General features: G+C 43.3%; 1 protein-coding gene across 1 annotated transcript in view; it reads right to left on the bottom strand.

Annotated features, from left to right (window-relative positions):
• Nucleotides 1-21526, bottom strand: part of mgat5 (alpha-1,6-mannosylglycoprotein 6-beta-N-acetylglucosaminyltransferase) — a 93497-nt gene that overhangs the window by 53932 nt on the left and 18039 nt on the right. Inside the window, exons 4-6 of the mRNA XM_070958128.1 lie at nucleotides 8429-8505; nucleotides 5772-5861; nucleotides 1487-1558 (exon numbers count right to left, since the gene is read on the bottom strand). Of these exons, the coding sequence (XP_070814229.1) occupies nucleotides 1487-1558; nucleotides 5772-5861; nucleotides 8429-8505 (239 nt within the window). The remainder of the gene's footprint in view (nucleotides 1-1486; nucleotides 1559-5771; nucleotides 5862-8428; nucleotides 8506-21526) is intronic.

Below are 21526 nucleotides of genomic sequence, written 5' to 3'. Positions count from 1 at the left end.
AAAGAAAAAGGGGAAGGCAATGACAGTACATAGTATGCTTAATTCTCAGAGAGTCAAATGAAAGCATTTCTTATGCGGAACAATGGGATGCAAAAAGGGACATTATGTCCAGAAATTTGTTCAATGAGATGTGATGGAAAACGGGCAACACAGCACAACAAGTGTTTTACCAAACCCATCCTGTGTTGCAAGACTGATGACTAACTGGAAGCCAAAACAACAGAATACGAAACACAGAAATGAAACTGAGGTGACTGCCGGCCACATTTTCTGGGTTTGTAGTGTCATGCAACACTGTAACTGCGGCACGCGGCGTTTAAATTGAGCATATTTGTGCTTCTGTGTATTTCCGATGTTGAAATTCAAGGCCTCGCGTGAAAAGAGAGCAGTGAATGTGACAGAGCCAGCGAGAGAAAGACAGAGCGAGCGAAGGAGAAACCACAGTGGCATTACCAGCTGCTAAGGTGGCTGAAACAAGGCTGTTGCAGGGCATTAGCATCCCTCATCACGACAGGAAATCACTTCCGCAGACTGAACCTATTAAAATCTGGGCCTGAATTAAAATCTCCAAAGCCTGTCAAATGGCATCTCCCCACCACTGAGGGCTCAGTGCTGTTGATGCATCCAGAGAGGGGGATGAAGAGTGCTTAATATTGATTCACCCGCAGCAGAGGGAAGGGGGAGTGTTTTCGAGGAGCGCTGATTCTGTGGACTGCGCGCAAGCCAATCGGCCCGCAGAAGCGCTCTAAGTGGGATTTGAGTGAGCTGCCGCATTGGCAGGGATAGAAGATCATTATTCCAGATTTGTCCCAAGGTCCCGTCACTCCGGCTTTGCTCTGCGAGAACTGCTCGACTCTTTTATGCCATCGAGGCATGTTGACACTGTGGATCAGCCTCAGCCTGCTCGTTCATTTGCCGTCTCGTTTTCAGATATCATGCACGCTGCGAGGGGAATTACCTCTCACACCACTGCCAGTTGAGGACATTTTAAACAATTAAATATTAAAAACTATACCCAGATATTAGTATGAGTGATTCTTAGAATTAAGTATCCCATTAAATGGCATTTTCTGTGGTGTCTCCACATTACACAGGATGATGGAGTGGGACTGAACGCTGAGAGGGACTCAGGTTTAAAAATTCATGCTAATGGAAAAATGTGGGACTTGTCACAGACACATACAAGCCTCTCTGAAATGAATACGTTCGAGCCACTTGGACCGCAACCGTGACCGAGGCTTTGTTCAGTCTTACTGCTGCGTGTGGATTTGGTCACATGGTAGTTTCAGTTTCATGACAGGAGCGACTGCAAGCATCAGAGCAAACCTGTTTTGTAAAAACAGCGTAGTAGTGCGAAAAGTCCATTAGCAGTTTTGGTACAAGCAACGTCTTCTGCTGAGAGCCCTCGAAAGAGCAGCTGAGGTAGCTGAAGTGTCCGCTGTGTTTTTAGCTTACGATTAATCTGAGCTGTTGCTGTGTTTCTCACCTGTCCCCTCCTGTCTATTTCTTCATTCAGGGTCTTTATCCTCCAGGGCAGGCGAGGACACCAGTTCTCCACCTATCAAAACAAATAAGCCGATTTAGTTGAGTGGAGACAAAAATCAGAACACATACTGTACGCACAAAAATACAGAGCAACAGAGATGCTCGTGAGCAAAGTGAGGCCTTGTTGGAGTCACTGGAGGACATCAAGCCCGCTGCAAAGGGGTGCAAATATTTGCTGAGCTGCAGTACATTTGATTGTCATCATAAAGCGGTGCCGAAAATGATCGAGGACGTCATAACGCATGTTGCACACGTCTGAAAAAGGACGCAATTGCTTTGTGCTGGGGAGAAAACCTCTCTGGAACTGCAAGAGTGCATTCATCCCGCAAGAAGTGGGATATATATTTGAGGAAATATTAGTTACATAGTGCAGTGCTGACCAAAAGATCAGAGATTGAATGAGTTATGAAAAATCAATGGCAAGATTACTGCTGTAAACAGCAAGTATTTTTGGTATTACTGGCTGCTTCAGTCATATCTTACTGTGCTACATCCTGAAGTAATCCATAAAAAGTCGTGAAAAATAGAAAACATATTCAAGCAAAAGGGCCACTGAGGGAGAAAAGTGCCTGTTGTGCTGAACAGAGACACTTTTAAGACGTTCATATTGATCTTTTTTATTTGCTGTAATATTCTTCACTATGTGTCACTTGAACATTTTTAATCACCTGATGCTTGATATTTCTCTCTCGTGGTATCGATCTAAGAACAGTCTCACTCCCTGAGTGTGTGTGTGTGTGTGTGTGTGTGTGTGTGTGTGTGGGTGGGTTAGGGTTAGGCACCACAGATTTCCTTAGGATAGGATCATTTGTTTGAAGTCAAACAAATAGCACTCTTGACTGACACTGGCTCATCTTCTTCATCTGATGTAAAACACTTGGCCCTCCTTCAGCTTCGACATCTCTGTTACAAAATTTCCTTCCTCTTGTATCAAGCACGATTGCCTCTGACCACATAGGGCCCTCTGGAGAAGCGATGAGTTGTGTTTTGCCAATCTCAGCAACGAGAGAGAGAGAGAGAGAGAGAGAGAGAGAGAGAGAGAGAGAGAGAGAGAGAGAGAGAGAGAGAGAGAGAGAGAGAGAGGGAGAGAAAAAAAGCTCCCCGAGATAAGGTGCATGTGTTGATTTTCCTTCGTGCACACACCATGCTAGTTGAGCCCTGACCTTCTACAGCTGACAATCCATCAAGATATGCTACCTTCAGGGCAGCCCTATAGCTCAGCTGGTAGGGTGTGCGCCCCATGTATTGAGGCTGTCGGTCCTCTGCGGAGACCGCAGGTTCGACTCCCACCTGCGGTTTATTTGCTGCGTGTCTTCCCCTCTCTCTTTGCCCCATTTCCTGCCATCCCTTCAGCTGTCACCGTCATAAAAGCTAAAAAGCCCAAAAAAATAATTAAAGAAAAGATATGCTGCCCTCTCTGGTCTACCCCCTTGCAAGGTTAATGCGGTGGTTGACAAATATGAATTACACATGTAAAAGTGTGTTTTTTTGGGAGTCTGTGTGTGTGCTCTGAACAGAGGAGCCTGATCACAGCTGTTTCTCAATGGAAATGTATGCTTATTGCTATGGCAACCATGAGATCACATGACCAGGAGGCTGAGGACTGTTAGATAAGCAGGACTGAACACAGAGCAAAGATGCATCTGTGTCAAATCTTTACAGCATGTGTTTGTTTCCTGTTCTCTTAAGCACTGGTTTGACATGAACAGAGAGCGAGAGAGAAAAGGGTTTCTCTCCTCCTAATGGATTTCGCTGTTGTCTCACTTCTATTTCCATACAGAGAGGGCCGGACTTTGTGTGCTCCTTCTGAGTTCACTGCGATGCTTTCAGCTCATATACAATATTTATAATAGGCTACTGACCTTCCCAGAGCTGAAGCCAAGACAGAAATCTTTTCTCAGAACAACAAAAAGACAAGATCTCCAAAAAAAACAAAAAACAAAAACTTGTTTCTCACTTGAATCAACACTTGAGTTATTAACACGGACACTTTCAGTAGAAAAGAGAGAGAATGAGGAACATACTAACGAATCAGAATCAAGCAGAAGAGTCATCACAGCTATGATCTGTGAAGGATCTTTGAAATGGTGAATCACAGTGGCGTCTCACGGGAAGCGGAGCTGTTTTCCAGATCTGAGAAAGTGAGTGTTTAAACAGTTTTGCATCCAGCGCTCATGAGTTTAAGTTTTGCATTCGGATGGTGATGGGAAACGTGTAATGGCAAATCATTATCAGATCAGATTTTAGTTTAGCGTCGATATTAAACTCTTTTCCCCAAACTTGATCCATTTCTATAATCAGACTTTCATTAGGCAAGATTAATTTCACTGCTCGGAATAAATTCTGGCCATGTTGGCTGCTCTGACAAAGACAAATCATGCAAAATTGAAAGTCTCAAAGTGTCCCCTGAAGGAACACGAGCTTCTATATGTTAGTGCTTGTCAATAATGTAAGACTCCTCCATGTTGGTCAGGCTGCTTTCTCCTCTTTGCCAAGGATATATAGAGACGAAGGCAGGGAAGCAGAGTCATTCCACGTCTTCCCTTGGAGGCTGAAAACCCATCACTTCAAAAAGTATCTAACACCACCCCTCCTCTCCCTCCCTTCCAACTGACTCATCTCCTCTTTCTCCCACACCGTCCTCCTCAACACACTCTAATTTGCTCTCATTAAAAATGAAATCCTGTCTACCTCTCTTATTATCTTATTTTTAGCCCTTCATTCTTCGGTGATCATTCTCAGGTTACAGGAATATTGTCAGGGCGCTCTGCCTTTGAACCACCAATTTTTCTGGGCTGTCTGTCCCGGTATGTTGCAGAAATCCCAGCATCCTCTACTCTTTGTATGCACTGTACTGCTGTGACTAAAGAGAGTTCCACTGATAAGGCATTCTTAAAGGTCGAGAGAGACGTATTATATGGAAGTTAAAGGGATAAGTTGGATATTCTACAGTTTTCTCATTGTCAGCAAATCCAAGGAAAAATCCTAGGTTTTGGTCTTTTCATTGGTTTAATTTTATCTAAAATGTGTATTGTTTTGAGACAAGCATTTGTAGACCATTGAGGAGAAAACAATAGTCTCCAACTTGAAACATTAAATAAACATACACGCCAAATTTCCATCATGTTTTTCATTATTCGAGGTTCATCTCATTGTACCTTCTTCTTCAGCTGCTTGATGGCATCTGGCTGGCAAGTAGGTGCATTCATTTGCATGGTCTTTAGCAGATTTTATGAAAATTCAGTTCAATTTTCCACTTCATTTGAATGGAAACTTGGCTGGTGACTGCGCCTTTGTTCTGTCGCTTCGCCACCATTTAGCAAAAGTCAAACATCCAATAATGCAATGAAACCTATAATACTCAAACATTATACAGTGGCGCAAGAATGAATCCTACAACCCAAAAAATGAATTAGCACTTTCGGTTCCTCTGTCTCAAAGTCAATGCGGTTCTGGTTTTTTTTTTGTTGTTGTTTTTTTTTTAAAGATTTTTTGTTAGATTCCTGAAATATGATCTGTGGTTTACACAAGATGAAGAGATTTGCACGTTTTGTTCTTTGACATAAAACACGTCAGTGAACACCCCACTTGAGAATTTTGAAGCTTTTACATGTCTTAAAAAAGGCACTTGCTAACAAATGGCTAAAAGAGGCTACGCAAGTTGACCGTAAATGTCATCACACTGATGAAGGAAACTCATCTACTCGCTGGTTTACAGCCTCGTGGGGTTTACACTTACGCTCTTTTCCACATGTACATTCATCAACTTACAGTAAAGTGTGTCACGTTTAGCAGGAGGCTCAGTGGTGCTTCTGGCAATTGCATTTACACTTCAGAAATCATAAAAGTGGTGTCCATTTGAGAAGATTATTTTGCGGAACAGAACTTGTAAATATCTGAATCTGTTGTTATTCTCAGAGTTTATTTTCTGCAATAAATCCAAAATCCAAAGGACAGACCCCATTGGCTTTTTTTTCCGAGGGAACCGGGACGATCCGAACTTCCAGGTTGGCCTACGAAAATGCGTCATCCCTGCAGCACTCTATTAATACACACATGTAAGAAGTGCTTCTTGATGGTGTGATCAGTCAAATTCTCCCAGTGTGTTGGGAAATATTCAAATATGTGGAGAATAGAGGTATTTGTTGTTGCAAGTTTGACACCTTCATGAACCTGAAATATAGATGCACAATGAACACACATATGTGCGCACACACAGGGCTCACCTCGCTGAGATAGATGAAGAAGGAGCAGGTGGATCCATCCACACCATAGTTGCTGTAGCAGGAGTCAGAGCGCCACATCTCCTTCATCCACTGAGAAAGAGGAAGAAAAGGCAAGGTTACATCTGAGCTGCATGTGTATTTTCACCCAAGTCAGCCCTTCCACTCACCAAACTTTAATATCTGTAAAACACATGAGCCCTCTGTGACTGCTGTTTGAGAGCCAAACTGTAATTTAGACCTTTTTCCATTCTAATAATGGATCACTTTGAATAGATACAAAAAAAGAAATATCAGGCTGATGCTGAAATTCACCAGTCACTGTGGCGTGTAGGCAGGTTGAGATGCTGACAGAATACATAAGACACAATTGCAAAAATCTATAGCACAAGCTACCTATCTACTTTCCACTGTCCTCGTGGAAACAGTCCAGGCTCTTTTCGTGGCTCAGAGGTTAGAGAAGCAGGATTAAAAGCCATCACATTCAATCCCTGAAATCAAATGGAATATCTAGGGTTTGAAAATAAAGGAGAAATGATTTCCCTTTCATCAAATACATGTGCAAGTCATCCAGTGGAACTGCTCTGTGGCCAGCAGGAAAAGAGTGAGGTTGGAGTGGCTCTCGTGTGGAAATAAATCGATGTGAAAACAGCATTCTTGACTACAGCTGAAGAACATGCATCCTCAATAAATTTCCCAAAATAAATAATTGTGAAAACCAAAGGGAGAAATCTCCTCTGTGTCTTCTCTCCTGATCTGATCCCTGGCAGGCAGATTTCCATGGGCCGTCATAAATGACACGCTGTGGTACGTGCAAAGCGGACGGGCTGCTGAGCCAAGATGTGGACTGACAGCTATCCTGCTTAGTTCATCGGCTCGAGCGCATCATGCATGCTGACTTATAGTAACCTAAGGGAGCAGCGCACAGGGAAATCTAAAATCGAATTTTCAAAGCTGTTCACAGAGGGGAGACCTGGCAGATGGGCTTGGATCAGAATCGCTTGGGTAGCAAAGGCATGAAGATTGTACTATATTTGTTTCAATGACAACCGAAGAGCTCTTTAAACTGAGAAAATGGATTTGTCAGATGTTACAAACTGTGTACCCACAGTAAAATTACTGTGGAAAACCAGTTAAGTGAATTTTGATGCCTTTCTGAAAACAGGCTCGTGTACTGTGTGGCTGTGCTGGTGTGAGTGTGTCGAGCAAGCTTTGGCATCGGCCGGCGCCCAGTTGGAAACGCTGACAGTATCAGTGGAGGATTGGGACTGGCTGAGCAGATGGTGTGTATGATAGGGCCCTATCAGCTCCAGGGAGACCCGCACATGCACAGAAAAACAGACACATTGGAATGAAAATGTGCATACATCTGTGTGTGTCCGTGTGTGTGCACCTGCATCTGTGTGTGGATTCACTTTGGCCCCATTGTCCCGCAATGTGAAATCAAACCGGTCTGTCGTTAGATTTTCCTGCACAGGGACTGTTTGTGTGGAGCTGTACAGAAGTTTATAATTGTGCTGTTTTTTCAAGGAGTTGGTCGATGAAACCACAGCTTCAAGGTGACTGAACATTGGTCATACATCAATCAGGTGAGCAGTCATCCGATGTAGGTAGTGTGTCAGGTCAGACTGCAACTATTATTTTCAGAATCTACTATTCTGCCAAATACTCTGGTTATTAATCATGTCATCACATGAGAACAATTTGCAGTCTTTCTTTCAGGAGAAAGAGTAAATTTGAGAGACCTCTAGAAGCAGTGCTTTTGTGAGCAGGTCTCACATTTGTTTGCATCTCGTGTACATGCACAAGGGAGCACGTGCATGTGCGTTAGTTGACTACAAAGCCAGTTTCACGCTACGACGCTGATCAACAGTTGGTGGCAGAAATGTGCCAAGAAATGTAGCTGTGTGTAAGGCAGAGAAGAAGACAGCCAGCTGGACAGACATGTTTTTAACATGTTTGCACGGCCGTACATGACACACTGAATGTAAACATACATTTGTTTGCTTATACGAAAACACCACAGGGTATCTTTAAATAGGTCAAATGCCTCTACGTCTGTATTTGCTTGAAAGTAAAGCAGCGTCATAAAAACACATCTTAAAAGAAGAGGCTAAAGGCTTCTTACTGCTGCACATTCAGAGCAAGCCTTTGCCCACAAGAAACGGTGACATGATAAATGTGTAATGTTGAACAAGCAAAAAGTGAAAAGTGCTGATTCGGTATTGTCACTTCAACAACAACAATACAACAACATCTCCCGTAAATTTGTTAAGATTCAGCTCAATCGCCATGATCTTCTGCTCATTCCAGACTGAGTAAAGCTGTAGCTGCAAAGCCCCAGTGCGCAATGATGTGAGCGTGGGAGAAGATCTGATCTGGGAATTTTTCAGACCTAACACTCGTGAGGCTCCAATGTTATGGTGATAACAAACCAAATCATTGTTTATATGTGTGGTGTGCTGGTGGTTGTTGCTCTGCTCTGCGTGGGCATCTGGTTACAATTTCTATTCATGTACTTACAGTTCAGTTGCTGGTGCTCCTTTTCTAGCTCAGACTAGCAACTCATCTACTCACACATATGAAAACAGTGTCAAAGACAGACAGAGAGTGAGTGAGATGGAGAGGATGGAGTGGTGTGTGCAGTATGTGTGTTTCACCTTGAGCTTGCCCTCGCAGTGAGGGAAACCTTCCAAAGGAGGCAGCTCACACTTCTCCTGGGCACCATTTAGGAGGTCTGTAGGAAGAGAGAGGAGGAGAAAGACAGAGAAAAATCAATAAGGTTAAGTCAGTCGGCTCCAAAATTCTTTAACCGTCTGTAGCTTTAACAGGATGTGTGATCTAACACTGGAGGTGAGGCAGATGCAAACTTTAACGTTTCAGGAACATGCACAGTTCACAAAGCCTTTCCCTTCAGATGTTTGAAGAGAGGGGAAGAAGAATCTGTGTGGGTGGGTGGGTGGGCGTGTGTGTGTGTGAGGACCACGGGGAGAAATCACTGATTAGATTTTGATGTGTGATTTACAGAGAATCTCTGCAGTTGTGAGGTTGGAGTTAGGGATTACTGTGAGTCAACAGGATGCCAGTGGCAGCACGTAAGCATGCACCTTAAGAACAAGCAGCTCTATTGGAGAATCATTCACAACACATGAAAATCCACTGGACTGAACTGCAGCTGTGTCATACAATCATGTAGCCCAGACCAGAACACCAGGATTTCTTTATTCCTTTTTCCCATCGTCGCTCTCTGTATCGCAGTTTTCATTGTTAGTGGCTGAGTTCGTCACTCCCACAAGTGCATTCAGATTTCCTCCCTACGCATGTTGGATTCACAGGAAACATTAAAAGAGTTAAAAATGGCCAAACATGAGGTGGCTTTTATTGTGAAGCAGTTACAGGAAATGTATTTGTCAGCGTTTTTCAGTGAAACAGTTTGAAGTGTTGCATGGAGAAATGGAGCAAGAAGCAAATGAGTTTGTTAGATGAAGAGCTGGAGGGTTAACATTATTCATGCAATAGGTTGTTTGGACTGAACAGCGATGTCTAATCGATTGGAGGAAAAGGATAAAAAATTTGAAATTTAACCTGCTCTTTTCAGTATTATCACAGCTCACTGGCTTTCTTTAGGACTGAAAGGAACATTCAATATACGGAGTGGCTGCCTGCCAAAGCAGCTTGTACATAAGCAGCTCGTAGAAAAAATTGCCTTCCTCTGGCCAAGACATAAGGTCATTTGGCTGCTCAATGGTGTCAATTTGCCTCCCCGCTCAATGGACATACAGGTACACTGGCAGACAGATGACATGGCATTTTAAAGCTGTTTTCCTACGGCAAAGGTGATAGCATCTGCTTGATGACAGCTGTGGTTTCAAAGTGGGAACTTCCTCATGCGTTTCCTCTTGTGAAATAACAAGGCGACATACAAAGCAACAGAGCAGCACAGAACATGATTGAAGAAGAAACCACATATGCAAACCAGGTGACCGACACAAGAGCTACAGTCACACCAGTTGCATCTCTATGTGAGTCTCGTAATGACAGTTGGAGACTGCCCATTATTCTGTGGTCAGGGATGACTGTCAGCCAACAGGATCACCTTTGGCTTTGCAATCTGAACTCCATAACAACGGAAACCACAAAGAGCCGAGAGCTAGGCCAGCCGAGTCCACAATGATGCAAACACAGGTTGAGAGGTATTTAAGACATTTTTTCTTTTTGCAATAAACAAAATTCCTACGACTGCAGCGTGGGAGGGAGTCACTCTGATATTTTCTCCACATTGCTTTCAATATGGCCATAGGATTAACATTCAAGGCCTGCATGCAGGCTTCCCTTCCATATAATCACATTTTTTATATTCCCATTCAGAGATGTTAACGCCATCACCACTGACCTTTATAGCCAAAATATAAATAATGCATTGTGGAAGACTGTGCAGTGAATAGATAAAAGCTTAGAGGCAAACATCAGACTGATGTAATGTGTTTGTGGGTGGTGTTTTCAGAGGATGGTATGTGTGTTTACTGAGGTCTGTGTATGAAGCTAATCATCGGCTCCAGCACTGGGTCAGGCTTCTGACGGGGTGGAGGGTGGAGGAGAGGCTCCTTTATGATGTTCACAGTCAATTGTGTTTATTTGCACCAAGTTGCTGCACTAAACAGATATCCTGAAGGTTAACTTTTCTCTCTCCCCCTTTCTGTGCCGCTTCTACACCTAGATTAGTGTGAAAAACATATTTAGCTGACACTCTCTTTGGCTCGCTCCCACGGCGGTCTGTATCAGGGAAGAATGAGCAATAAAAGAGCGGCGATGACGTGCCACAGAGTACTGCAACTGAAAACATCACCATTTCGACGGAAAACCACCAACAGGTGTGCATCCAATGCTTCAGTCACCATCTGGGTGACATATCTAGTCGACGTATGGTTGGATCAGGGTCTGAGCTGCAGAGCTACCCTGCAAGAATGACCCTCTTAAACCACAAATTTCCCATCACTGTGACCCCTCTGTGCCTGTAGAATGTAGGCCTGGATCACTGTTTTCAGGCTTTACATGTTAAGATTTTATCATCTGTAATCAGTTAACGTGAATTCAGTTAGTTAGCCAAACTGCAAATGTTATTTGTAAGCCGGTGTACAAAACGTAATGAAATGCACTCTGCATGGTCTTGACATTTAAGACTATGAACAGGATTGTCTTTTAGCTGTTCAAAAAGCTAAATGTCTTCCTGTCAATGAACAACTTTTCCACTACTACATGTGTACATCTAACACTGGCAGATGATTTTCAGCTCTCTATAACAGCATCTTAATCACTTTAATCAGCAACCAGAGCTGAGCGGCAGCTTGTCCTGTCAGTCTGTGAAACAATGATTAGATAACATAAGGTCAGCTAAAGTATCTTTTAGCCTTGAGAGCTGTTAACAGGAACAGTTTAGGTGACATCTGATATCTTCGCCTTTGTCAGAAGAGACCGCATAGCAACGCAACCTTATCTACATGAAGCAGGAAACTCTGTGGCACTGTCGTCACCACTAAATATACCTTTGAATGAGGTGACCATTTTTCAGCATAATAACAGTCATTTTAAAAGTAATTTAAGTATCCAAGAAATTGAGCTGTTGTCACCAAATGTGAGCTACAATAAATTAGTCTGCAAAAGTTGTACATTTAAGACTTTTTATCATTTTGTGCAATCAAATGCTGACAATGGTTGTGTGTCTAACAGTTATGTTGAATATCAGTCCTCAGATTTTAAAGCGGTCAACAGGTGGACAATTTTCAGAGTGTGTTTTGTCCCCCTGGGGTGGATCAGAAATGCACATGATAGTTCTTTATAGCTCCTTCCAGACCCTGAATCCTGGCTCAAATGTTGTGATTGTGCTGTGTGTTGTAGTTGATGTATAATGTAAAAATCCCCATTACTATCAATTGTATGATCACTTACATCTGCAAGAGAGACAGGAAATGATTAATCTTTATCAAACGGATGACACAAACATCAAATGTCAACACGGTTTGGTTTCTATTACCAGTGCGCCCAATAGCTAGGTTGAGACATACAATGGAAACGTTTTCATATGAGAAACAAGGAAAGTGTTAATTTTTCCTTTAAAATAAAGCTGTTCAAAATGAACTCTGCTGTCTGTCGTCCACCTCGGCCTGCCAATGCTGCAGTGCAGTTGGACTTGGACTCGACAACGTGAGCATTTTGCTGCATGTGAAAGTACAAATTGAGTGTGTGAAAGGGAAAAATGAACTGATTGCATCTGTGGCCATCTCCCTTCTGACACCCGGTTTGTCAGAATTTGCTAAGCTCTGACGGTGACGACTCTGTTATCTCTCATCTGTCTCTGTCGTGAGCAAAGAGCGGTGAGCAAAAACAGGAAGCGGCTTCTCTTTTTTAGCTGCCACTCAGATATTTCATGAGATCACATTTAATGAACGTTTAGGTAAACAGAAGTACTGGATCGCCCTTGGTAATGGAGACAGCTAATTTTAAAGGCTTGAACACTGAGAAATTTCAAACATGTATCATACATGTGCCCTTATGTCGTGCTTTCATAATCTTATCCATGCGCACTAGCTGTTCTTGTCCCAGCATGTCCCTCTGTCGTACTTTGTGTGTTTTTCTTACAATCACACTGTGGCGATGCCGTGTTGTGTTGGCAACCTGATTTGCTGTTTGGTAAAGTGGCTGTCTTGTGCAGCATGCAAGAGCCACAAAGTGTGGAGTGAGCTGCTGTAATCTCATCCTTCATACGCCCAGTCATCCAGTCGGTCCGCCAACCAACCCACCAACCAAACAACCAACCAGGCGGCCTGTCATTCACACTGTCATTCAGCCAGTCAGCCAGAGAGTGCCAAAGCCACCAGGCAAATCTTCTCCAAGCTTTAATCAAGCAGAAGAAGCTGCTGCCAAGGAGCAGCTAAATATAGCTCGCTTCATAATCAAACACAGCAGAGGTGGTGCTGTTGGAAGAGGGAGCCGGTTCTTTGTGGTTCACCTCCAACGGATGGACATCAATCCGTCCAAACCCTTCACCTGCCTCTTTCACTTCGTTCACATTCAGTTTAGACAAAGCGACTTTTCCGGTCACTAGCTGCGATGCATTAAAGCTGAGCATGGCATGGTTAAAGAAGCAAACACTGGCAGAGCGTCTATCAGCATTGGCGGGGCCTTAACAGACCAGGAAAATTCACAGATAGAAATAAGCCCACCCAGGCAGCTGCACGTTTGCTATTAACATGGTGACATGCAGTCAGACTGGTGATAAGCCGAGCACCTAACCACGCCTCTGTCTAGCACACAGAGGAACAAAGAAACCAAGATAGAGAAACACAACCAGTATGCACTGCTAACGTGAAAAACCTTCCTCAAATAGTACTCCCTTTGACAATGCACTAAAGGCAGGCCACAAAAGGCAGCGTCATAAGCTTAAATGATATAAATAAATGATGAACGGCATATAAAAGTAAAAATAATGAGGTAAAATACGCATGAGGAAGTGACTTGAAATGTACAGAGAACCAGAGGCAGAAAACAGATGAGATCATTCAGAGTTGCGTAAGACGTCCAAGAGCCTCTCATAGTACTGAGGTCACTATTAGCCAGTTCCTAGCACACAGTGTTGGCCATCTGATAGCCCTTAAATAGCATCATCTCTGAACAAGTGATACCATACATACACACACACAGGGTTATTTTTCCCTCTCCCTCCCTGTGTGTGTGTTTGTCCAAGTCCATGAGGTAATCTGACATTTGACAACTCCAGAATTGGATTGAGGACATCTGGTTTGTGTTATTCTTTCTCTTCTCGTGTCGTTCTCTTTTCCCCGTCTCTCTCGCCCTCATTGATGCGTTTTGAAGCGTACGTTCCCTCATAAAACATGAAATCTGCCAGCGCCCAGCGTCGGTAGCAAAATTTGGTGAGTGGAAACCAAGTAAGAATGATACTGACTGATGGGGGCTTGCACCAATTATGCAGCAAGTTCTTGGCAATACAGTTTTCTTAACAAAGAAAACTCAGCAATGAACAAATGTGGTTTCAAGTGAGAAGCATCGCCATGGTGATTTAGTTCTCGCGGCTGAAATTTCCATGGTAGCTCACACTCTGTGCAGCACGTCGTGCTTCCACCTGGAATGAAATGTGCTGTATAAAGAAAGTTTCGTGCTCGATTCTGTGGTGAAAGTTTGGAAAATATAAAGAATAAATTCGAGGGTGAAAAGTGCAGCTTTCTCCGTCTCTGTGTCCTCTGATGCACTGGCTCAGAAACACTAATTTTAGATGCACTTTGCGTGAAGAAGCAGAGGTATCGGAGTGTGATTTTTTGTGTGTGTGTTGTTCGTGTGTGTGAACCTCTGCGGCAGCTCATCAATTAGACAGAAAGCAGGCTGGCTGATGGACGGTCGCCCCACCAGCTGCGCAGGTGGAGAGAAGATGGAGAGATAATCACACCATTAACACCGAATGACGAAATGTATGAGATTATTATATTAGCCTTCTTTTTTTTTTTAACTTAAGACTGACATTTTCAACACATTCAGTGTTATTTTCCATGGTGACATTTTGGTGCTTTTTCGTCACATAACGACTGTTCCCGCTGCCAAAGCAGAAAGGAAAAGGCAGACGAAAAAAGGCCAGAATGGAAGAGAAGAAAAACCAACAGGGTGCATGAGAGCAAAATGTTGGATTTACATTCAATAATTTACTGAGCTAATTAACAACGAGCAACTTTTGTTTTCCCTAATAAAAACAATTAATATGCAGCTGAGTCACTGGTCTGTTAGCGAGGTAGACCATAATCCTTCTGTTGTTAGAAGGCCTGTCCAATGGAAACTGGCTGTGCAAGAAACTGTTTCTTCTATCAGTGGATAATAACCACAGTAAGTGATTTAACTGATGCATGAAAATGTCTCTATTTCTTTTTACTTGCCATTTCATTGTAAGCGTCGTACTTTTGTCCGTGTCTCAATGATGACCACATCTTTCCAGCCAGTTGGTTGGTCAGTACCCCCCTGTCTCCTTGGAAGCACAGGGAATGGAAACAAGAAGGGTTCGACGATATTTTAGCCTGTATTTTTTTTTACATTTTAGCAAATTGGCACTATTAAAATTCGTCTTTACCAGTTCCTGTTTGCAATGTGCACATGAATGTGCAGACAACTACGGCTGGATGACTTTGCTACTGTAGCAAACTGAAAGACGTGAGAATGACGGTGCTAAAATGTCTCCTCTGAACTGAAGCTGCTCAGGAACAGGTTATCCAATTCCATCTAATCTTGCTCTGTTATACTGACAAAAGACAGAGATTTTGTTTTTTCCAGTCAGATTTTCTTTACACATGCCCTAGAAAAAAAATTCTCAATAACATCCTTGTCACTTTTATCACTTCATCTGAGGGGAGGACAAGGACGGAGCATGAAAACAGCTCAAGTAACAACAAAGCATCTTTTCAGCCAGACAGTTTCTCTCATTTTATGTCAGCGCGTGAGGTGAGATTTTATTGGACACGTCTGATGAATCCTTCAAACCTCATCTTACCCAAACTCACTGAAAACATCTGGTCTAGGCCCTGCCACCTGAGGGCACGCAGCAGTGTAACACACACCGGAGGGGCTTCCCAGCATGAGGGGCACATGTTTGGAGCAGGTCAAAACACATGTCTCACGCCGCCTCTGGTCCACACAAGTGTTCCACAGTGAAGTCCTGGAGGCAAAAAACCAAATTTCCCCATCTAACCCCAGCTCACCAGCCCAAGTCCAGTTTCCTCTTTCTCTCCCTTCCTCTGCTGCAAAGAGCACAGCGTCTGTTGTCTGGCCGTAATCAATCTCCCTATTGTGCTCGATGCAATGTGATCAGCCCACTGTTCTCTCTGAAAATATCCAAGTGGAAGATTTAGATTTTGCACCAAGAGCAGTGCAAGGACATGAGGTGGCCAGAAAGCCTTGATTAGCTCCCATCATTGCAGAGCTATGACTAATGTTCCACTGTTGATTTGTGACAAATGGCGGAAAGTTGTGGATTTCAGCTGTAAGACATGCTGGACTTTGAGTGCTGTGTTGCCCAAGAACATGTTATTGTGATGAGATGGGCTTTAAACAAAACAGAGAATAGTCAAAATTGTCTCTGAACTAAAAACAACTACGTTCAGGTTTCACAGAAATGTTCCATTTCCACTGAAAGGCATAAATTAGGGAAACGTTTTCGGTCACCTGCCAGACATGTGCATTTCCTGTAAACAGCCAAACGACTAAATGCTCAGCCTGCTTTAGTTTAACTCACGGGCACTGCAGCGAGGCTGAAAATATTCTGCATGTTGTCATTAGCGAAGCTGCCCGAGAGCCGCAGAGCTGCATAATGCGCAAGCAAAAATATTATCTCATTGCCAGTTTTTAGCTCCTTGCAAAGTGTGAATGCACGTGTAAGCCTATGACTCATCTATGGACAGGTGTGTGACATTACACATACGTGTCAGTCAGTGGGCAAATACATCTTTGCATTCTACTCTCGGTTCAAGTGCGCCTGCATCTGCTGCTCTATCCTCCGATTTGGATCCTCCCACTATCGCCTGGAGGGAAACGATCTGCAGTGAATGTAAGATGAAGCTGGAGGGGCTGTGGATTTTGTGCATATTATGATCTCATGTGAGTGTGTTTCAGTGTGGATTTCAACCACCACAACAACACTGGTGAAGAGAAAGAGGAGACAATGGAGGAAAGAGGGTGCAGATGGAGATGGAGTGCAGCATACAAAGAGGAGCAGAGCCATACAGTATGCAGAGAGCAGCACAAAGAATACAAAGCGAGAGTGTACGGGGGAAAGAATGGTATATATTATTCTTTTGCTTTGTTAACGCTGGGGTTTCCACCAAAGCTGTTAAGTAAAACACACCCTGAAATTGCACAATGTTTCTGATATTTCAGTGGAGTACCCGCTAAACAGTCACTGACTTCAACTACGGAGGGAGAGAAAACATTAGCTGAGAGTGAGATGGTGAAAAAGTGGGGTGCACGTGTCCCAGCCAATGGTGTGTTCACGCCAGATGTTCCTCCCATCCCACCCCTGCCTCCTCAATCAGCCACAACCTCAAGAGGGATGAGCATGCCTGTGGGGAAAGGAGAGGAAAGGGAGAGAATGTGTGTGTGTGTGCTGTGTGGATGTGGTGGGGAAGGGCCCTGCTGTATGGATGTATTCGTGTTTTCCTGGAATGGCCTCAGCTCACCTGCCATTTGACTGATTCAAATTGATTTTACGGATGATGAGCATTGTTGCGCTGCAGCTAGTTCTGATTTTTTGTTTTGCTGAAAAACACTGCAGCATCAGTGCTGCCAATCTTTATTTCACATGCCCGGGAACAAATGAGTTCGGTCCAAAGACAGAAAAACCCGCATCTGCAAACGTCACTGTGTTTGGGGCTATAGCTCAGCTGGTAGGGTGTCCGCCCCCATGTATTGAGACTGTCGGTCCTCTGCAGTGGCTGCAGGTTCGACTCCCGCCTGTGGTTCATTCTCGCTGCATGTCTTCCCCTTTCTCTCTGCCCCACTTCCTGTCATGCCTTCAGCTGTTACTGTCATAAAGGCCAATAAAAAAATTTAAAAAATCACTGTTTGGTAATGTGTCAATGTTTAAAGCTATTCATTGCTATTAAATAACCAATTAAAATCAATATAACTACATTAAAATCCTGCTAAATATGCAGTGAAGAAATACAAATAGGGCTGATTTGATATATTATTATTATATAACTGACACCTTTTACACCTTGTGTACAAAATTCAATGCAAAATTAATTAAGATTAGTTAATAAGATTTCAGGTTACCTCAGGTTATTTTGTTAAAAATATGATTTGGTATTGTTTAATTTTGGTTCACCTGCTAAATTTCATCCATGCTGAAGAGCAGTGCCCCTTGCAACAATGGGTCAGTGGAATTAGCTTCTGCTCTTCATTATGCTTGTCATGATTTAACGTGAAAACGGCTCTGCTGACTTCCAGTTGCTCATTTGAAGCAGTAAAGCAATCAAATGTAAATCTAAACAAACTGGTACCCCTTCTATGTTTACATTTCTGACATAAGGTCTATTTCTGGATAGTTTTTACCACTTTGTCTTTATCTCTTGCTCTATACAAGTTCAAATTCAATTGAGACATCTTAAACATCCTAAATATAAGTGAATCTGCTCAGTGTCAAACAGTAACTGCAATCATACTGGTATATCCGATATGAACTGCAATAATGAGAAGAAGGCTGCTGATAGAGCAAGTGTTTAATCTCAGTTTACCTTTCCATCTCCAAGATAAAACAACGACGCCTAACAGGGCTGTGGAGCTACAATTAAAATATGTTCATACACGTTTGGACAACGTTCTTCTGCTAACATTTTTGGGGGTTTGGGAGTGTTTCTAAATTCTACTTCTAGGAGTGGTGCGATTTAAGCATTAACGTGTGAAAGATGATGATTCCATGAGCCGTGTCAATATCGCCTCAGGAGGCATTCCCAGGCTCTCCGCAGTGCCAGGCAGACGACCTAATGAGAGCAAAACTATCTGCACTTTCTTGCTGTTTGTTTACAACACAACTATAAGAAGATCTGATGAAATCCACATGGGAGGGGCCTCTAGGGACCTGCAACAGCATTACACAACATACAGGCACAGATTCACTCGTGTGTGTGTGTGTGGTTTGGTTTGCCGCGACGCGTCTCGTGCACATATGAAAATATCCACACACGCTCGACAGTCGCGGTGGTGGAGCTTGCCTGCGCTTGTCTGTTGGAGAGGCTCAGTCCTCTCTGCTGTGTCAGGTCAACAGGCAGGTAAGATGTGGAGGCTCTGGAGCGGAGAAACACCTCCTCTTCTCTCTCCGACTGCACACTGTGCGTAAGATTTTCATGAACTCAAATCCCATTTTTAATTCATGGTCATTTGTCTTTAATAGTCATTCAATGTATTTGCATTGAGCACTTAGTGGCAGAGTTCGCCATTAGAGTTTTGGATTCAAACTGCCTTCACACACACAAGGGACATGTATGTAATACAGCGCAATTTTATCTAATAACAGCCTCACACGGTGGCTTTTATTGTGAAGCAGCTGCAGGAAACACTTTGTATTTGTCACTGCTGACCCTGCCAAATCAACCAGGGCTAAAAACCTGAGGGATTACAACTTTAATCTGCAAGAAAAGTAAAAATGGACATAAGTAATTCCACTAATTTACTTCTTCCTTCAGCGACTTTGTCTGTCGTTGCTGCAGTACAAAAAAGGTGAACAAAGTTGAAAATAAAACACAGTAAATTGCCACTGCTACAAAACCAGTCATTTCAATTCTGAATTCAATTATATGCTGCTGCAAAAATTTACATTAAACTGTAGAGTGTCAGAATTTATACAAGTGTTTGAAAGTGTGTGGGAGCAGACAGCATCTCTCTGCAACTTATTAGCACTGAGTGGGTTTTGTGTGTACGTGTGCACTTGATTAGTATTGATCTGTACACTGAAGAAGTAAACAGGCCTCCCCGAACATAATGGAGACCACAGACTCTAAATCAGCAAGAGTCCCACAAGATGTTTTCAGTTTTAAAATGGTAATTGTATGGTGATTGTGCAGGATTTGCAGGAAAACCACCATTGGCCACGAGGTAACCAAGACATCTGCGATCCCCAGCAGAAACCTCGTCTTTGTCCCTTACCCTTTCAACACTGAGACCTCAGATCTCATCTTTCACTGTGAACTGCAAACAGAGATGCAAGCAGATCAATAGCTGAAAGAGACAAAGCAGTGACGATGCCCTGAGCTGTGAAAGCACAGGTCTCTGTTTATGGAAAAAGCAAAGCATGTCAAAAAGACCGAACACAACAAATCAGCCAAATGTCACTGGCAGCATGGCTGAGATGTAAGGGACATAGATAACTTTAAACACAAGGAGTAATACATCATAGATGGAACAAAATGGAGAAAGAGGGAAGCGAGGGTCTTGTTAGAAGGCTGTAAATTACCACCCGGGTGGGCGCCTGGGTGTTTGCGTGTGTGAAGGAGAAGATTACATTTCTATGCCACAGGCTGGCCCACAGATGAAACACTGCTGGGGAGGTTGATTAGCCACATCAGCGAGACATGGCAAGACAAGTAGCGTCACAGACCGCTGTTGGACCGAGTCCCATCGGCCTCCTGCTGAGCAGCAACCAAGGCCAGATCGAATTGTTTTGATTCTATAAGGGGCTTCTGTTGTCCCTGGCTAAATGCAACGGCACCCAAAGCTATTCCGGCGCACACACAGAGCTAGGCATGTTCATACCATGCGCTATTTTTTTTTTTTTTTTCAATGCAGTTGTTACAGCACACGCAGTGGAGTGTGGCTGTCAATCAATGAGAAGAGGCAACATTTTTGTGAGATGACCACTCACTAGAAAGGAGCAATGTTCCACAAAGAGCGTACAGCTGTTAGCTCACAGCAGCGGCAGGAAGAAGCGGAGGAAAAGTTGGACGACAATGATCACACGTGAGGCTCAGTGTGAAGCAAGAGGCTATGTTTTGCCGTTTCTGATGAAATGGTCGTCCAGTCTATCATCTAAAGGCCACAATGGCTTCAAGGTATATTCAGGTTTTTGTCATTTCAGCCCCATAAGCAAATCATAAGAGGCTTTAGGACGAGTCCCTGAACATTTGGGTTATTCATTAATGTTTTTCTTTCAAAATAGCCTCAACTATATTTTTGCAATGTGGGATTTTAGATAGCATGAGGGAAAAAAATGTAGTGTGTCAATATGCTGTGAATCTCTTCAGAAAGAAAGGAGAGGAACAAATTAGACTGTACTGCCACCCTAACAGTGCAAATACAGTATGTGAGCTCTTTTATGTGTGTGGGTTTCTGTCACATAATAGGCCCAATTCAACCTTCAAATACTCAAGTGCATTGATTTATTTCCACTGGACAGTACAAGTGTTTTCCATCACCTTGTTTTTACATGCATCTTCACTTTGTGCATTAAAAAGAAAGTGGAAACAACATTTTTTAATAAAAATACTGCAAAAGTGTTTACACTTGAGGTGCTCTTTCAATTAAAACAAAATGAAGTGCGGTGGAAGCAGGCAAATTAATTATGATGTGCACAAAGGATGCGATTTTAATGTCCACTGAAGCTTGAAGAAATGGAAGACATCAGATTTGTGTGTGATTCTCTTCTCTGATTCACTTCTCAAATCTCGTTGCGCCCTCTTCCTCTGCGGTGGTTTAACACGCCACAGTCCTTGGCAAGGAAAACGTATACAATCGAGGTGAAAACAGTGCAGTCCCTGGGCTGCTGCTCAGCTCCATCTTGATAGCAGTCTCTCTGAAAGCCAGGCGTGTTCCCCTCACTGTCCCGATACTTATCTCTGTAATTGCCTTCCAGTCAGAGAAGCGCACTAGCGGTGCTGGCAACGCCGCTGCCTGCCACCCACTCCAAGACAGGAGACATGCTCTGCTGGAGACTCTGGAGTGTTGGGGTCTTTAGTTCGTTGCCAAGAGAGATGCGGTTGCCGCTTTGTCAGCTTGACCTGCATTCTGGATCCAAATGTTGTCTCTCAGGGGTTGTGCTGGAAGTTTTAAGTGGACAGAGCACTGCAGGTCTATTGACATGTGTCACAGGGCCGGGTGCTATCGCTCTACAACACAGGAGCTAAAGCCAAGAGTGCCTCGACGTGGTATATGAGATTAGTGTGTCTTCTCTGGTGTCCACAGTGGCCAGATTGAAACCAGACAGAGAACCAACTCTT

Source organism: Chaetodon trifascialis, chromosome 24 (assembly GCF_039877785.1).
Source record: "Chaetodon trifascialis isolate fChaTrf1 chromosome 24, fChaTrf1.hap1, whole genome shotgun sequence".
Taxonomy (NCBI): domain Eukaryota; kingdom Metazoa; phylum Chordata; class Actinopteri; order Chaetodontiformes; family Chaetodontidae; genus Chaetodon; species Chaetodon trifascialis.
This window is presented reverse-complemented; position numbering and strand designations above follow the sequence as displayed.